Source organism: Mobula birostris, chromosome 29 (assembly GCF_030028105.1).
Source record: "Mobula birostris isolate sMobBir1 chromosome 29, sMobBir1.hap1, whole genome shotgun sequence".
NCBI classification, from domain to species: domain Eukaryota; kingdom Metazoa; phylum Chordata; class Chondrichthyes; order Myliobatiformes; family Myliobatidae; genus Mobula; species Mobula birostris.
Genome location: NC_092398.1, coordinates 26,068,392 through 26,085,673, shown reverse-complemented (window position 1 = coordinate 26,085,673; position 17,282 = coordinate 26,068,392). Strand labels below are relative to the sequence as shown.

Genomic DNA, 17,282 nt, shown 5'->3' with positions numbered 1-17,282 from the left:
CCTCTACTTCCCTGGATTGTGCAGATCCGACTCATCATCTAAAACTTTGACAAACTTCAAGAGATGCACGGTGGAGTGTATCCTGACTGGACCTGGTATGGAAACAGCAATCCCAGCAACTGAAACCCTACAAAAAGTGTTGAAAATAAGTTCGCTCAGATTCTCACTGAAACTGAAATTCACTCACTTCACTGACAATTGGCACTTTTTTCTGACTCCTCGTTTTCTCAAGCTCTCTACCGTTTCTTTTTCTCTCTCTCCCGCTACCTCCCACTCTCATTACCGCCATCTACTGCCCGGAGTGTAGCACAAACAGGGGGAAGGAGAGAAAGGGGGGGGAGAAAGGGGGAGGGGGAGAAAGAGGGGAGGGGGAGAAAGAGGGGAGGGGGAGAAAGGGGGAGGGGGAGAAAGGGGAGGGGGAGAATGGGGAGAGGAGAATGGGGAGGAGGAGGGAGAAAAAAGGGGGAGGGGAGGGAGAGAAAGGGGAGGGGGAGGGAGAGAAAGAGGCAGGGAGGGCGAGGGAGGGGAGGTTGAGGGTGAGAGAAAGGGGGAGGAGGAGGAGGAGATGGTTAAATAAACAGGTCTTGATCTGGCGTGTAAAACGTGTCAACTGAGTCTCCATACCTTATAGCTATAGGTGTTGAGTGTGTAAAAGACAATAAGCTAGATCAACACAAAAAGAAAAATGAATGAATAAGTATCGAGAACGTGAGGTAAAGGGTTTTTGAAAGTGAGCCCACTGTGACTCACTCGGGGACTCGTTCTGACCTTGTCGCTCCAACTTAAATTTAAATTCAAATTGACTCACAAAGTTAAATGGAAGTTCACAGTTTCTCACTGAAATTGAAATTCAGTCACTTCACCGACAATCGGCGCCGTTTCTAACTCGTCGATCTCTCGAGTTCTCCCGGTTTCTCTCTCTGCAGCTGCCTCTCACTCTCATTACCAGCCCCTACTGACCGGAGTGTAGAACAAACAATCTACTGACAGCAAAGAGACGGGAAACTCTCTCCCTTATTAACCTCCCTCAAATAATGTCAACAAGCCAAATGCTCTTCAAAAACCAACTTGGAGTATTCTGAGCAGCTTTGAGTCCCTTAACGAGGAAACGATGTGCTGATATTGGAGAGGGTCCAGAGTAGGTTCATCGTCCCATAAATGAACCCATCACACTACCTCACTAAATTTAAAGCAAATAATAATCAGAATCAGATTTAATATCACTGGCATATGTTGTGAAATTTGTCAACTTTACAGCAGGAGTACAGTGTGGACAGCTTCACTCACCTCAAGAAAGCAGCATCCATCATCAAGAACCCCACCACCCAGGCCATGCTCTCTTCTCACTGCTGCCATCGGGAAGGAGGTACAGGAGCCTCAGGTCCCACACCACCAGGTTCAGGAACAGTAATTACCCCTCAACCATCAGGCTCCTGAACCAGTGTGGATCACTTCACTCACCCCAACTCTGAACCGATTCCACAACCTGTGGACCGACTTACAAGGCCTCCTGTTCTCAGTATTATTTATTTATTATCATTTACACATTGGCACAGTGCCTGTTTGTCACTCTTTGTTTATGTATCGCTTTTCACAAGTTCTAACTTCACCAATGACTCATAAACACAAGATATTCTGCAGAAGTTGGAAACCCAGCACATAATGCTGGAGGACTCAGCAGGTCAGGCAGCATCCATGGAAATGAGTAAACCGTCGATGTTTTGGCCCGAGACCTTTCATCAGGACTGGAAAGGAAGGAGAACGGTGCCAGATTGAGAAGGTGTGGGGCTGGGTGGAAGAGGAGGACAAGTTAGAAAGTAATAGGTGAAGCCAACTGAGTGGGGAGGGGGAAGATGAAGTGCAAGACTGGGAGGTGGTAGGTGGAAAAGGCAAAGAGCTGAAGAGGAAGGAATCTGATACGATAGGAGAGTGAACCATGGGATAAGGGGAAGGAGAAGAGGCACAAGGGGGAGATGACAGGCAGCTGAGGAGAAGAGGCAAGAGGCCAGAGAGGAAAATAGAAGATGGGAGGGGAAGGGGGAGAAAGAAAGGAATTTCACCTGAAGGGGAAATTAGGTTGGGGGCTACCCAGATGCAATAACCACATAACCATATAACAATTACAGCATGGAAACAGGCCATCTCGGCCCTTCTAGTCCGTGCCGAGCTCTTATTCTCACCTAGTCCCACTGACCTGCACTCAGCCCATAACCCTCCATTCCTTTCCTGTCCTGTCCATACAGCTGTCCAATTTAACTTTAAACAACAACATCGAACCTGCCTCAACCACTTCTGCTGGAAGCTCATTCCACACAGCTACCACTCTCTGAGTAAAGAAGTTCCCCCTCAGGTTACCCCTAAACTTTCACCCTTTAACTCTCAACTCATGTCCTCTTGTTTGAATCTCCCCCACTCTCAATGGAAAAAGTCTATCCACATCAACTCTATCTATCCCCCTCATAATTTTAAACACCTCTATCAAGTCCCCCTTCAACCTTCTACGTTCCAAAGAATAAAGACCCAACTTGTTCAACCTTTCTCTGTAACTTAGCAGATGAAACCCAGGCAACATTCTAGTAAATCTTCTCTGTACTCTCTCTGTTTTGTTGACATCCTTCCTATAATTCCGTGACCAAAACTGTACACAATACTCCAAATTTGGCCTCACCAATGCCTTGTACAATTTCAACATTACATCCCAACTTCTATACTCAATATTCTGATTTATAAGGGCCAGCATACCAAAAGCTTTCTTCACCACCCTATCCACATGAGATTCCACCTTCAGGGAACTATGCACCATTATTCCTAGATCACTCTGTTCTACTGCATTCTTCAATGCCCTACCATTTACCATGTCCGTCCTATTTTGATTAGTCCTATCAAAATGTAGCACCTCACATTTATCAGCATTAAACTCCATCTGCCATCTTTCAGCCCACTCTTCTAACTGGCCTAAATCTCTCTGCAAGCTTTGCAAACCTACTTCATTATCCACAACTCCACCTATCTTAGTATCATCTGCATACTTACTCATCCAATTTACCACCCCATCATCCAGATCATTAATATACATGACAAACAACATTGGACCCAGGACAGATCCCTGAGGCACACCACTAGTCACCGGCCTCCAATCTGACACACAGTTTTCCACCACCACTCTCTGGCGTCTCCCATCCAGCCACTGCTGAATCCATTTTACTACTTTGATATTAATGCCTAATGATTGAACCTTCCTAACTAACCTTCCGTGTGGAACCTTGTCAAAGGCCTTACTGAAATCCATATAGACAACATCCACCGCTTTACCCTCGTCAACTTTCCTAGTAAACTCCTCAAAAAATTCAATAAGATTTGTCAAACATGACCTTCCACGCACAAATCCATGTTGACTGTTCCCAATCAGACCCTGTCTATCCAGATAATTACATATACCATCTCTAAGAATACTTTCCATCAATTTACCCACCACTGACGTCAAACTCACAGGCCGATAATTGCTCGGTTTACTCTTAGAACCCTTTGTAAACAATGGAATAACATGAGCAATACGCCAATCCTCTGGCATCATCCCCGTTTCTGAGGACATTTGAAATATTTCTGCTATTTCCACACTAACTTCCCTCAAGGTCCAAGGGAATATCCTGTCAGGAGCCCGGAGACTTATCCACTTTTATAATCCTTAAAAGCTCCAGTACTTCCTCTTCTTTAATCATCATAGTTTCCATAACTTCCCTACCTGTTTCCCTTATCTTACACAATTCAATATCCTTCTCCTAAGTGAATACCGGGGAAAAGAAATTGTTCAGAATCTCTCCCATCTCTTTTGGCTCCACACATAGCCACATAAGTGTTACTACACCTTTCCCATTCCTCAATTCCACCCAAATAGCCTCCCTGGATGAGCCCTCTAATCTATCCTGCCAGAGCACTGCTGTATTATTTTCTCTGACAAGCAATGCAACACCTCCCCCTCTTGTCCCTCTGATTCTATCACACCTGAAGCAATTGAATCCAGGAATATTTAGTTCCCAATCATACCCCTCCTGTAACCATGATTCACTAATAGCTACCACATCATACTTCCAGGTATCAATCCATGCTTTAAGCTCATCCAGCTTTCTTATAATGCTCCCAGCATTAAAATAAATACATTTAAGAAATTTTCCACCTCTTACTCTCTGTTTATCACTAACAGGGCAAACAACTTTACTATTTTCTTTTTCTTCCTTCTCCCCTACATCTGTTCCTACAGTCTGGTTCCCCTCCCTCCCCCCCCCCCCCCCCCGTATCTACTTTAAATCCACCGGAGCCTCTCCAGCAAACCTACCTGCAAAAATATTTGTCCCCCTCCAGTTCAGATGTAAACCGTCCCACCGGAAAAGGCCCCACCTTCCCTGGAAAACTGCCCAATTATCTATAAATCTAAAGCCCTCCCTCCTGTACCATGTCTTCAGCCATGTGTTGATCGGCGCTATCTTACTATTTCTAAACCTGCCTGCACATGGCACTGGTAGCAATCCTGAGATTGCTATCCTGGAGGTCCTGCCCTTTAACTTGGCGCCTAACTCCCTGAACTCACCTTTCAGGACCTCCTCACTCTTCCTACACACGTCATTGGTCCCTAAATGGACCACGGCATCTGACTGCTCACCCTCCCTCTTGAGAACACTGAGAACTCGATCCAAGATCTCGCGGACCTTGGCACCAGGGAGGCAACAGACCATCCATGATTCTCGATCTCTTCCACAGAACCTCTTATCTGTCCCCCTAACTATCGAATCCCCTATCACTACTGCTCTCCTCTTTTCCCTCCTTCCCTTCTGAGCTGAGGGTCCAGTCTCGGTGTCAGAGATGCAACCACTGCAACTTGTCCCTGGTAGGTCGTCCCCATCAACTGTATCGAAAACAATGTACTTATTATTGGTGGGAACGGCCACAGGGGTGCTCTGCTCATTCTGTCTATTCCCCTTCCCTCTCCTGACAGTCACCCAGCTACCTGTCTCCTGACTCTTAGGGGTGACTATCTCCCTGTAACTCCTGTTTATTTCTGCCTCTGCCTCCCGAATGATCCAAACTTCATCCAGCTCCAGTTCCCTAACTTGGTTTAGCAGGAGCTGCAGCTGGATGCACCTTTCGCAGGTGTAGTCATCAGGGACGATTGTGCTCGCCCTGACTTCCCACGTCCTGCAAATGGAGCACTCAACTGCCCTAACTGCTGCCTCCATTACCTATGTGAGGGGATCCAGGAGTGCCCCTATTAACTGTTTGATGAGAGACAGAGAGAGACATTTATCATTGATGGTTTGTTTGGAAAGGAGACAGAGATGAAGATTAACGGTTGGACTGTCACTTTAAGGCATCGGAAGTAACTTTGGATTTCTACTGAGTTGGGTTTGGACACAGCACTGAGCAGCTCGAAAGTTGCTATGGTGACCGACAGGACATTATTGATGTTACTTCCAAGGACTTGTTGCCTGCTCGCATTCCTTTACGGACAAAGGAAGGAGGGACTCTTTGAATGACAGGTGATGCTCAGCCTGGTGAGATTAATAGGAGGTCAGATGATACAGACCTCAGACACATGATCTGGACACTGAATGAGCATTGATGTGCCTGCAGAGAAAGTGGGTTTTGGAGGATCGATCAGGCGGATCGATCCAAATTGCTATTCCAACGGTGAAGAAGGGGTTGACTGGTGGGGAGTTGTCTATGTATCCACCCTTGCCGGGGTGATAGCTCCACCACAAAAGACCAGTCCCGCTGGTTAAAGTCACAGTCAGTGACTTGGGAAGGATTTCGGAGGAGGACGAGAAGATCGACGACAACAGCTCACCTGAAGACTCAACTCACTCTCTCTCTATCACTACTCAACTAAATACCATGAACTGAACTGAACTTTACTCAACATCGTAAGACTGTATCATTTTACCCCTAGACTTAAAGAAGCTTGGTTTTCATACATATATTGCCACACCTACTGATTTACGTACATATATATATATTCATTGCTAACCTGTGTGATTTATTTACATTGATATTACTGTATTGCATAGTTACTAATAAATATTAGTAGTTTATAGCAGTACAAGACTCCAAAGTGTTTTCCATCTCTGCTGGTACCTTTATCCCTGTCACTGGGTACGTGACACCTACTGTTAAGGTAATTAGAATATGAAGTGTTACTCCTCCACCCTGAGAGTGGCTGTGGACCAACGTGAATAGGGATAGGGATTAAAATGTTTGGCTACTGGGAAATTCCTCATTTTGCGAATGGAGCTCGACAGAGCTGTCCGCCACTTTAAGTCAGGTCTATGAGGCCATTTTCTAGCTAGTCCCCCTTCTTCCCACCCCCAGCTAGCTTCTTCCCCCTTCATTTCCATTCCTGATGAAGGGTTTTGTCCCAAAATGTTGATTGATTCTTCATTTCCATAAATGATGCCTCAGCAGCTGAGCCCCTCCTGCATTCTGTGTACGTTCTCCCACTTTCTGTCCATTTCCAGCCCTTCATGCCACGTCAGGACAATGCATCCATATCAATGTTCTGGCTCCTGGCCGGTATTTCAGGCTGAAATCATAGGCAGACAACTCCGCCAACCAACGATGGCCTGTGGCATCCGATTTCACCGAGGACAGGATATAAGTCAATAGGCCATTGTCCGTTCCCACCTTGAACTTGGTACCATACAGATGATCACTTAACTTAACCTCCATAGCCCACTTCAATGTCTGAAACTCCAATTTGTGCATGGAGTAGCTTTACTAGGAGGGTGACCACACCGGCTGACAAAATGACAGGTCTCAACCCTGTGCCCTGATCCTGATACAGAACACCCCCTAAGACCTGTCTGCGGGCATCTGTATACAGCACACACGGCAATCGGGGGTCTGCAAAAGCTCACATGGGTGCTTTCATCAGCAGCTCCTTCAGTGACTGAAGGGCCTTTTCACATTTTGCATCCCATCTTCCTCCAAAACGCCCTAAAGGACTAAGATAATCTTTACCATCTTTTCCTTTTATCCTCCTCCAGTTTTACCAGGGAAGGGTAACCACGTAGAAGCTGAAACTAAGGGTGACTCACTTTATAGTAGTTCTTTACAAACCTCCGATAGTACCCACAGAATCCAAGGAATGAGCGTAAGGTGCTCACATTCTTGGGCCTTGGCCATGTGGTCACCATCTCTATCTCAGACGGATCTCTAACTACTCCATTCCATGAGACTATGTGCCCAACATAGTTGATAGATGTCTTGTAGAACAGGCTCTTGCCCAGTGAGAGTTTTAACCCTGCAGCTTTCAGGCGGCCCAACACCTTCAGAGCGCCCTCCCCTCCTGCTCTTCCAGGATGGACCCGGACACTATGAGATCATCCAGGTACACCAGTACCTCAAGCAAGTTTATATCGCCCACAGTTTTCTCCATGACTCGCTGGAAGTAGCCAGGGCTCTTGAAATGCTCTGGGGCATCTTTCAAACTGAAATAATCCAGGTGGACATATGAATGCCCTCTTCAGGGTGCTATGGAGCCACAAACCAAGATGGCAAGTTAACGATGAGGCTCCGTACAACCTTGCACTAAAAAACTTTAAAACTCTAAGCTAACAATACCAACTGAACTCGGACTATGTCAAAAATGACTATAATCAAGGACTGTGATATTTTCACCTGAAGACGTGGCTCCCAAAAACAGAAAATCAACACTCTATCAATAGAGCAAGACGAGGAAGCTACTAGTAACATAGCGGAGCTAACGGCAGTGCTAGCTGAACTAAAGTTACTTCACTCTGAGTTTGGACCCAAACTGGACAGTATAGATGACCGCCTGGGTAAGATGGCCAGCTCTGTCGCTGCCTTGGAAAACAATATGTCAGAGGTGAAGCCAAATATTGCTTCTAATACCACATGGATGGAAGAGGCTGAAAACCAAATAATGATGGCAGAGGAGCACTTGGAAAAGAACAAGACTGAATGAACCAATGCCATGAAACGAATCACCTACCTAGAATCCAAGGCTGAAGACCTGGAGAATCGGAGTTGAATGAAAAACTTGTGGTTGTTCGGCCTCCGGGAGGACGCTGAAGGAAACCAACCACTGCTGGAGTTCATACAAAATAAGCTACCGCGCTGGCTGGAGCTGGAAACTGACAGATCCTTCATTCTAGAATGAGTTCACCGAACTCTAGCACTGCCGAAACCAAAGCAGAACAGAGCAGTTCTCATTTGGTTCCTGAGATTTCGGGATCAGGAGTCTGTTTTCCGCTCCACTAAACAGCATAATATCACGTATGAGGGAAACAAGCTTTTCTTCGCTCAGGACCTCTCAGCTGAAACCATGCAACAGTGAAATGAGTTCAACACGGTCAGAACAGTGTTCGTCGAAAAAGGAACTTTCTGCGGATTTCAACATGAATGCTGTCTTCTCCTTGTCAGCCTGACTCACGGGCATCTGATAACACCCACTCCTTAGGTCCAGCACACTGAACCACTTCGCTCCACTCAGACAGATTAGCGGGTCCTTGATCTTCAGAACTGTATACTGTTCAGGAACTGTGCGTTGGTTCAGAGTCCGATAGTCAACACACATTCGTACATTCCCATAAGTGAAGGAGTATAGACAATATTCACTAACCTCCTAATATTAAAAGATGAATAATGGTTTTTAATAAATCCAGTTTGGTACACAGCAATAATTGGAGGTAATGCCTTCTCTAACCTAGTTGCTAATACTTTAGAAAAAATTTTAGAGTCCACATTCAAGAGAGATATCGGTCTGTATGATGCACAATCAGTAGGATCTTTATTCTTTTTAAGAATTAAAGAAATAGAAGTTCCATAAAATGATTGTAATTTACCTAATCTGATTGCTTCTTTAAAAACTCTAGACAACCAAGGAGAAAGAATAGATGATAAAAACTTTAAAAATTCCACTGTAAAACCATCTGGACCAGGTGCTTTGCCGGAATTCATTGAGGAAATAACAGCTGTTATTTCTTCATCCGTAATAGGAGTTTCCAATGGTAAACATTCTTCGGCTGATAATTTCAGAAAATTCAATTTCCTTAAAAAGTCATGCATGGTGTTGGGGTCGTGAGGAAATTCAGACTGGTATAAAGAGGTATAAAATTCTTGAAAAGATTTGTTTATCTCGTCATGATTAACTGTCAAGGTGTCATCATGTTTGCAAATCTTAAAACTTTGACGTTTAACCGAAGCAGTTTTCAGTTGATTAGCTAATAATTTACCCGATTTGTCACTATGTATATAAAGCTCACTTCTAGTTTTCATTACGCAAACAACAGGAATTCTGCAGATGCTGGAAATTCAAGTTTTCATTAAGTGATTTTCAATCCAGGATGTTAATAATAAGCTGTGTTCCATTTTAAGTTCGGCTCTCTGTTTATAACGCTCCTTACTAGGAGCAATAGAATATTTCTTATCAATTTCTTTAATTTTGTCAACCAACAAAAGTGTTTTTCTTAATACGCCTTTTCAAACCAACAGAATAAGAAATAATCTGTCCGCGGATATATGCTTTAAAAGTGTCCCATATTGTCCTGTTGGAGATTTCTTCCGTAATATTAGTTGATAAAAAGTGATCAATCAGTTCTTTCATAAACTTGACAAAATCCGGGTCTTGAAGCAAATTAGAATTAAATCGCCATTGTCTAATACTAGGAGAAATATCCATTAACTTGATAGACAGTTTCATTGGAGCATCATCAGAAATGATGATAATGTCATAATTACAGTCAATTACAGATGGAATTAAACGAGAGTCAATAAAAAAGTAGTCAATTCGAGAATAAGAATGATAAACGTGTGAGAAGAGTGAAAACCTTTATCCTTAGGGTGTAAAAATCTCTAAATTTCTAAAATTCCAGAGTCAATCATAAAGGAGTTGATAAGATTAGCCAACTTATTCGGTAAAACCTGACTAGATATGGATCTATCCATCACGGGATTTAAACAACAGCTAAAATCACCACCCATTATTAACATATACTCGTTTAAATTAGGAAAAGAAGTGAAAAGATGCTTAAAAAATTCAGGATGATCCATGTTTGGAGCATAAATATTGACCATAACAACTTTTTTATTAAAAAGTAACCCAGTAATTAACAAAAATCTACCACTCAAATCTGAAACAATGTCTTGATTAGTAAATGTAATTGAGGAATCTATAAAAATTGAAACTCCTTTCACTTTGGCCTGAGAGTTTGAGTGATACTATTCTTCCTCCCAAAACCTAAAGAAACGTTGATTATCCTCTTTCCTCACATGAGTTTCTTGTGCAAAAATAATATGAGAATTCAGTCTTTGTAATACTTTAAAAATCTTTTTCCGTTTTATTGGATGGTTTAAATCATTTGTATTCCAAGAGACAAAATTAATCATCTGAGCCATATTTTAAAGTCAACCTTTTGGAAAAAAGAGTTAACCACAATGTAAGAGGAATACATATTCAGAGCGGAACCGGAAGTCACGACATTGCAGAGATCTTTGTAGGTCTGAATGAGCCCAATAGAAAAGACTAATAATAAAAGTAAAGAACCCCCCGTCCTCCACCCAGAAAGTCCCGAAACTTAGCCAGAAAGGGCTAGAAAAAGAACTAAGAACTAATACTAAATCTACCTCCATTTCTCCAGAAGGCAACTCCAAAGAAATATGTTAGAAAGAGAACCCCCAGAAATCCAAAAATAAAAATTAAACTCTGTACAATAGTCTTCATGATTTCTAAAATGAACAAAGAAAAAAGTAACTGCCGATGCTTATTATTAATCAATTACAGACATAAATAATTGAAAACGGCACTTCAAAAAAAAAGAAAGGAATTATGGGGAGAAGAAACATGAGAAGATGGTGTAGTAAAAAGAACAAAAGATATTATGAAATGAAATGATGCCATCAAAAGTGTCCTTTGTTAAATGAGGAACAGCTATATTTGCTTTGCCACGCGTTGTTCTTCTTTAATGAAATGAGGTTTTCTACTTCCGTTTCCAAAGCAAAGTGATACCAATAGCATTCAGGAAAATTTAATGTTCATTCTGCTCACATCAGAGGGTCACCCCCCTGTCTAGTATTCAATAAAAGTTAATTTCTCATTTCTCCAAATTCCTACATGATACAAGTGGTCTGAAATTACATTTGTGCTCATGTTCAAGTGGTCCAGCATAACAACAAAAAATGTCAGGGGATGCAACACTTTGAAAAAATATTGTGTTCAGTGCAGGTTTCAATGAGACCCTCCCACCATTTCCCCCATTCTGTAAAACCCCAGCAACAAGAGGTCCGTCATCCTTTCTGGAAATATAAAATCATCGCTGGGTCTAACTCCTCAAACTCCCTCTGCAACAGCACAATGGGAGCCCCTTCCCCACAGTAGTTCCAGAGTGAGGGGGTCACCCCACTCCTGAAACAGGCAGCAAGGTGGGGAAACTTTTGAGATGTCATGACCCCAGAAGTGAATAAATCTTCAGAAAGTTCTGCATTAGAGTAAAATGTTCTGATTTATTACACGTCTTCATTATTACTCGATGCTGAAGGGCCACAGGACGTCCACCCAAATTGACAAACTCCGCAGGGGCCCAAACTCTCACAATGAAACAAGAGAATACTAGAGTAAGCGAAAGTGAATCTGAGGAAGTGTGTTCTGAGGAAAGGTAGAGGTTTAAAGGCGTATAATGTTAAACTTATTTTATGTGCTGGATGTGTCTATGGAGTACATATTGTACCTTGGTCCCAGAGGAATGTTGCTTTCTTTAGCTGTGTACGTGTACAGTTGAATACCAATCTTGTGCCGAAGACCCAAAGTCCCATCATGAGTGTGGGGAGAGGCCAGAGGATTAGATTAGATTAGATTATGAGGACACTCAGTCCTCCTTTATTGTCATTTAGAAATGCATACATGCATTAAAAAATGATACAATGTTCCTCCAGAGTGATATCACAAAAAAAACATGACAAACCAAAGACTGACACTGACAAGACAACATAATTATAACATATAGTTACGGCAGTGCAAAGCAATACCATAATTTGATAAAGAGCAGACCAAGGGGGGGGAGCAGAGATAACAGCGCGCCGCCCGTGCGCAGCCCTCCGGTGAAAATGATATTTTATCTGTTAAATAGGGGCCGTGGACAGTTCTGATTTGATGGAGACAGACGTGAAAGCACAGAGGAACATCTGGAGAAATTTCTGAAATGCAAGTTCGCTGCTGTTGTACTGCGTGATCAAGAATCTTCTGGAGGGAAGGCCTCAAAATCCCCGGCTTTGCCTGCTGTTGGCCACCGAGATTGAGGTCGAATCGTTCAGATAGAGATGGTGCTCGGTACTCGGTGTTGGAGAACTGATCGGAGGCTCAAAGTTTTCTTTAGACTCAGAGTCGGACTGTGGTTGGACATGGCAGGGAGAGTTTTTCTTCCTTCTCCCGTTTGCGTGAGATGTGGGACATTTGAGAGACTTTGAACTTTTTACTGTGCTCATGGACTGTACTTCATCAAGTTATGGTATTGTTGCACTGTTGTAACTATATGTTATAATTATGTGGTTTTGTTAGTTTTTTTAGTCTTGGTCTGTCCTGTGTTTTGTGATATCACACCGGAGGAAATATTGTATCATTTCTTAATGCATGCATTATTAAATTACAATAAAAGAGGATTGCATGTCTTCATAATCTAATGGGCAGGGTAAAAAAAAAGTTTCAAAGTTCCGATCGACTCCCAATAGTCCCGACAGCAGGCGGCAAAAGGGAGAAACTCTCCCTCCCATAAACCTCTAGGCGCCAACAACTGCCAATGCATTGGAAGTACCCGACCACAGCCGACTCTGAGTCCGTCTGAAAACTTCAAGTCTCTGACACCGAGCACCATCTCTTCCGAGCAACAAACGAAGCCGAGGACTCGGGGCCTTCTCCTCCGGAGATTCTGGATCACACAGTAGCAGCGGCAGCGAAGCAGGCATTTCAGAAGTTTCTCCAGATGTTCCTCCGTGCTCTCGTGTCTGTCTCCATCAAATCAGAATTCTGCACGGCATCCGACTTGACAGATAACAGATATCACCACTGGAGTGGCTGCTGAGCGCTGCGTCGCGCCATCTTCTCCTCTTCCACTGTCTTATCTTAAAAATAACTTAATTTTCAGCATCATTCCAATGATATCATAGATGGGACTAGGCAGAATAAACTGTTTGGCACGGACTAGATGGGCTAAAGGACCTGCTTCAGTGCTGTAGTGCTCTATAATTCTGTTAAACTTTAAACAGAGTGTTTGTATATGTGTGTGTGTGAGAGAGACTGAGTGAGTTTGTGAGAGTGGGGGCAAGGAGGAGGGAAGGAGAGAAAAAAAAATTGAAATTGACATTGAATCTGTGTGAGTGAGTGATGCCGTATCTGATTAATGTCCGGAGCTGTTCTGAGACGAAGTGAATTCAGCTCAGTCTCAACTTTCAGCATCAGGTGCGTTTGAGGTAGATGGCCTTGGTCAGGGTCGATTCCATCACCAGAGTGGTCTTGTATTTGTCATATTTTCCGCTCACCATCCGTCGGTTCACCTGAAAGACCCAATCGTGTTGGTTCAGTTGGAGAATAGGCCAGCAGGAATTCAAGGCCCAACATGTAAACCCAGCACAAACACAAGAGATTCTGCTGATGCTGGAAATCTCCAGCGGTGAGACCCAATGTAGATAGGGGGTGGGGGGGCACTTCTTTCAGCACCTTCGCTCCATCTCTACAACAGGCAGGTGGCCACTCGTTTAAATTCCACTCCCATTCCCTTTCCGACATGTTACTCCATGGTCTCCTTTACTGCCATGATGAGGCCACACTCAGGTTGGAGGAGAAACACCTCATATTCCATCTGGATGGTGTACAACCTGATAGTATGAACACTGATTTCTCTAACCTCCAGAATTTCTCCCCTCCCCTTCTCTCTTCATTCCCCATTCTGGCTCGCCTATTACCCCTTCTCTTCTCCTCAGTTGCCATCACCTCCCACTGGTGCCTCTCCTCCTTCCCTTTCTCCCATGGTCCACTGCCCCCTCCTATCAGGTTCCTTCTTCTTCAGCCCTTTACCTCTTCCACCTATCACCTCCCAGATTCCTGCTTCATCCCACCTGCCTCGCCTATCTCAGGCCAACTTTTGCTCCTCCCCCTTTCCCCCTCCCCACCTTTTGTTCTGGCTTCTTCCCCCTTCCTTTCCAGTCCTGATGAAGGGTCTCGGCCCAAAACGTCGACTGTTTATTCCCGTCCACAGTCATTGCCTGATCTGCTGAGCTCCTCTGGCACATTCCAACCGGCAAACAAGGGAAACGAGGATCTTCTCCCCTCTGAGTGGGGCTGAGGGATAAGTCAATCTCTCTCCCCTCTTCCTTCACACCCCAATTGCCATAACTCTGTCTTACCCTGATGAACATGTCATACAGATGCTCCCGGTTCCAGTGGCTTCTGAAGACCTCCGTCATGAATGTGATCATGTATGATCCCTTCTCTGGGTTCCGATAGGCCACGTAACCTGCAGAGGAGTCACAGAATTAGAATGGAGCACAGGGTGGGAACAGGAAGCCGTCTCAATTAATTTATTATCAGCACCAGCAGTGAGGAGCAAGAGGGTACGGACAAGAGAGGCGCAAGATCGCTTACGGAATTGCTTTGAATCGATGGACTGGACTGTACTCAGGGTTTCATCTCAGAGTCTGATTGAGTACACCGCAGCCGTAACTGACTTCATCAAAACCTGTGTGGATGAGTGTGTGCCTACGAGAACGTACCGTGCATACCCGAATGAAAAGCCATCGATGAACCGGGAGGGTCTGCTGAGGGCTAGATCTGTGGCTGAGGCTGCAGGTGATCGTGGAGGCACGTCAACTCTACAGCTTTTTTTTAAGATTAGATTATGAGGACATGCAGTCCTCTTTTATTGTCATTTAGTAATGCATGTATTAAGAAATGATACAATGTTTTTCCAGAATGATATCACGAAAACACATGACAAACTGACTTAAAAACTAACAAAAACCACATAATTATAACATTACAACAGTGCAAAGCAATACCGTAATTTGATAAGAACAGACCATGGCACGTTAAAGTCTCAAAGTCTCTCGAAAGTCCCATCATCTCACGCAGACGGTAAAACTCCAGCGCCAACTTGTCGATGCAGTATCCTGGAAGCATCCAACCACAGTCCAATTCCGAGTCCATCTGAAAACTCCGAGCCTCCGACCACCTCTCCGACACCGAGGACCGAGCACATACTCGGCCCCGGCAACAAGCAATAGGCAAAGCCGAGGATTTGGGGCCTTCTTTTCTGGAGATTCTGGATCACACGGTAGCAGTGGCAGTGAAGCAGGCGTTTCAGAAGTTACTCCAGGTGTTCCTCTGTACTCTCACGGCTGTCTCCATCAAATCTGGATTGTGCATGGCCCCCCTAGTTACACATACGATATTCATTCAGAACGGCTGCGCACACTGCATCGCGCCGCCACCTTCTCCTCTCCTCCTCCTTTTTTATGACAGCAAGACCGCAGAAGTGAATGAATGGACAGAAAGGTCGGCTCATCGAGTCTGCTCCTGTATTTCAACATGGCTGGTCCATTTTCCTCTCAGTCCCATTCTCCTGCCTTCTCTCTGTAACCTTTCACGCCCTGACTCTCTCTCTCTGGCTATCTATCCCATAGGATGATGATGGTTCCTTTCAGTCAGTTAGTAGGGTTTGATATGTGTGTCCTGGAGTGGCTGTACAGACCGATCCTTGACGGGCACTGCCTGCCACATACTTGGCAGGTGAGGCCTGGAGGGGCAGCAGGAGCAGAAGCTCTGTTGTGGCGCTTCCTGTGCCTTTCCTCTGTTGCCTCGTTGAGCTTGTTCTCAGCAGCGTCCACACCTTTCCTGATGGCATCCCTCCACTGTGAGCGATCTTCAGCCAGATCCTCCCATGTTGATGGGGCAATGCCAGCTTTCTTGAGGCTCTTGTAAAGAACATCCTTGTACCGTAGTCACTGGCCTCTTCTTTTTCGGGTACCACTGGACAGTTGGCTGTACAAGACGTCCTCGGGCAGTCTTCCGTCAGCCATTCTGACAACATGTCCTGCCCAGCGCAGTTGGGCTGACATCACCAAGGTTGAAACTGTTGGCATTCCAGCTCGAGAGAGGACCTCGGTATTGGAGACCTTATCTCGCCAGGTGATCTTCATCAGAGAACGTAGGTGACGCTGCTGCAGTTGGTCAAGCTGGCGTAAGTGTCTCTGATATCGGCACCATGTCTCACATCCCTATAACAAGGTTGATATGACAACTGCCCTGTAAACCTTGCACTTGGTGGCCAACCTGATGTTCTGCAACCAAATTTGATCTTTCAGCTGACCAAAGGCAAAGCAGGCTTTTCTGGTTCTTGACTCAACCTCTACATCCAGAGAAGCTGAGGATGTTATTATGCTGCCCAGGTAGCAAAACTTGTTGACAGCATTGAGATGAGTGTCATCAATGAGGACATTTGGTTCTTCATCGCTTGAGCCAGGAGCCAGTTGGTACAAAACTTCCATCTTTTTCAGGCTGATTGTCAGTCCGAAGCTTTTGGCTGCGCTGGTAAAGCGACTGGTGATCTCCTGTAAGTCTTCAAGAGAGTGGGCAACCAGTGCACAGTCATCAGCAAACTGTAGCTCATGCACCATAATTTCCCTGACCTTTGTTTTTGCTCTCAGTCTTGCGAGGTTGAGGAGCCCGCCATCAGCCCTCATTTGTAGGAAGACCCCTGACTTCAGGTCTGATGTGGCATCCTGAAGAACAGCAGCGAAGAATAGTCCAAACAGAGTAGGAGCCAGAACACAACCTTGTTTTACGCCGTTGCTGATGGAAAATATGTCTGACAATTCACGACACACGTTGACGCGGCCTTCTATGCCTTCGTGAACTGACGGATGATGTTGGTTAGGCATGGGGGCAACCAAATTTTGGCAGGAGTTTTCACAGGCCATCTCTACCAACAGTGTCAAACGCTTTGGTTAGATCAACAAATGTGACAGAGAGACTTCTCTGCTGCTCAACACAATTTCTCTTGGAGCTGCCTCAGTGAAAAGATCATGTCCACTGTGCTACGGCCCGTTCAAAAAGCATACTGGCTTTCTGGAAGGATGTTGTCACTGATGTTGGACACCAAGCATCTAAGGATGATCTTCGCGAGGCATTTTCCCGCGACTGACAGAAGAGAGATGCCACGGTAATTGTTGCAGTCTCCCTTGTCTCCCTTGTTCTTGTAGATGGTCACGATTGATGCATCTTTGAA

General features: G+C 44.6%; 1 protein-coding gene across 1 annotated transcript in view; it reads right to left on the bottom strand.

The window, feature by feature from the left end:
* Positions 1-11,020: 11,020 nt before the first annotated feature.
* LOC140189898 (caspase-14-like) overlaps positions 11,021-17,282 on the bottom strand; it is a 28,991-nt gene continuing 22,729 nt past the window's right edge. The window contains exons 6-7 of the mRNA XM_072246240.1: positions 14,404-14,513; positions 11,021-13,554 (exon numbers count right to left, since the gene is read on the bottom strand). Coding sequence (XP_072102341.1) covers positions 13,456-13,554; positions 14,404-14,513 — 209 coding nt within the window. The 3' untranslated portion in view covers positions 11,021-13,455. The remainder of the gene's footprint in view (positions 13,555-14,403; positions 14,514-17,282) is intronic.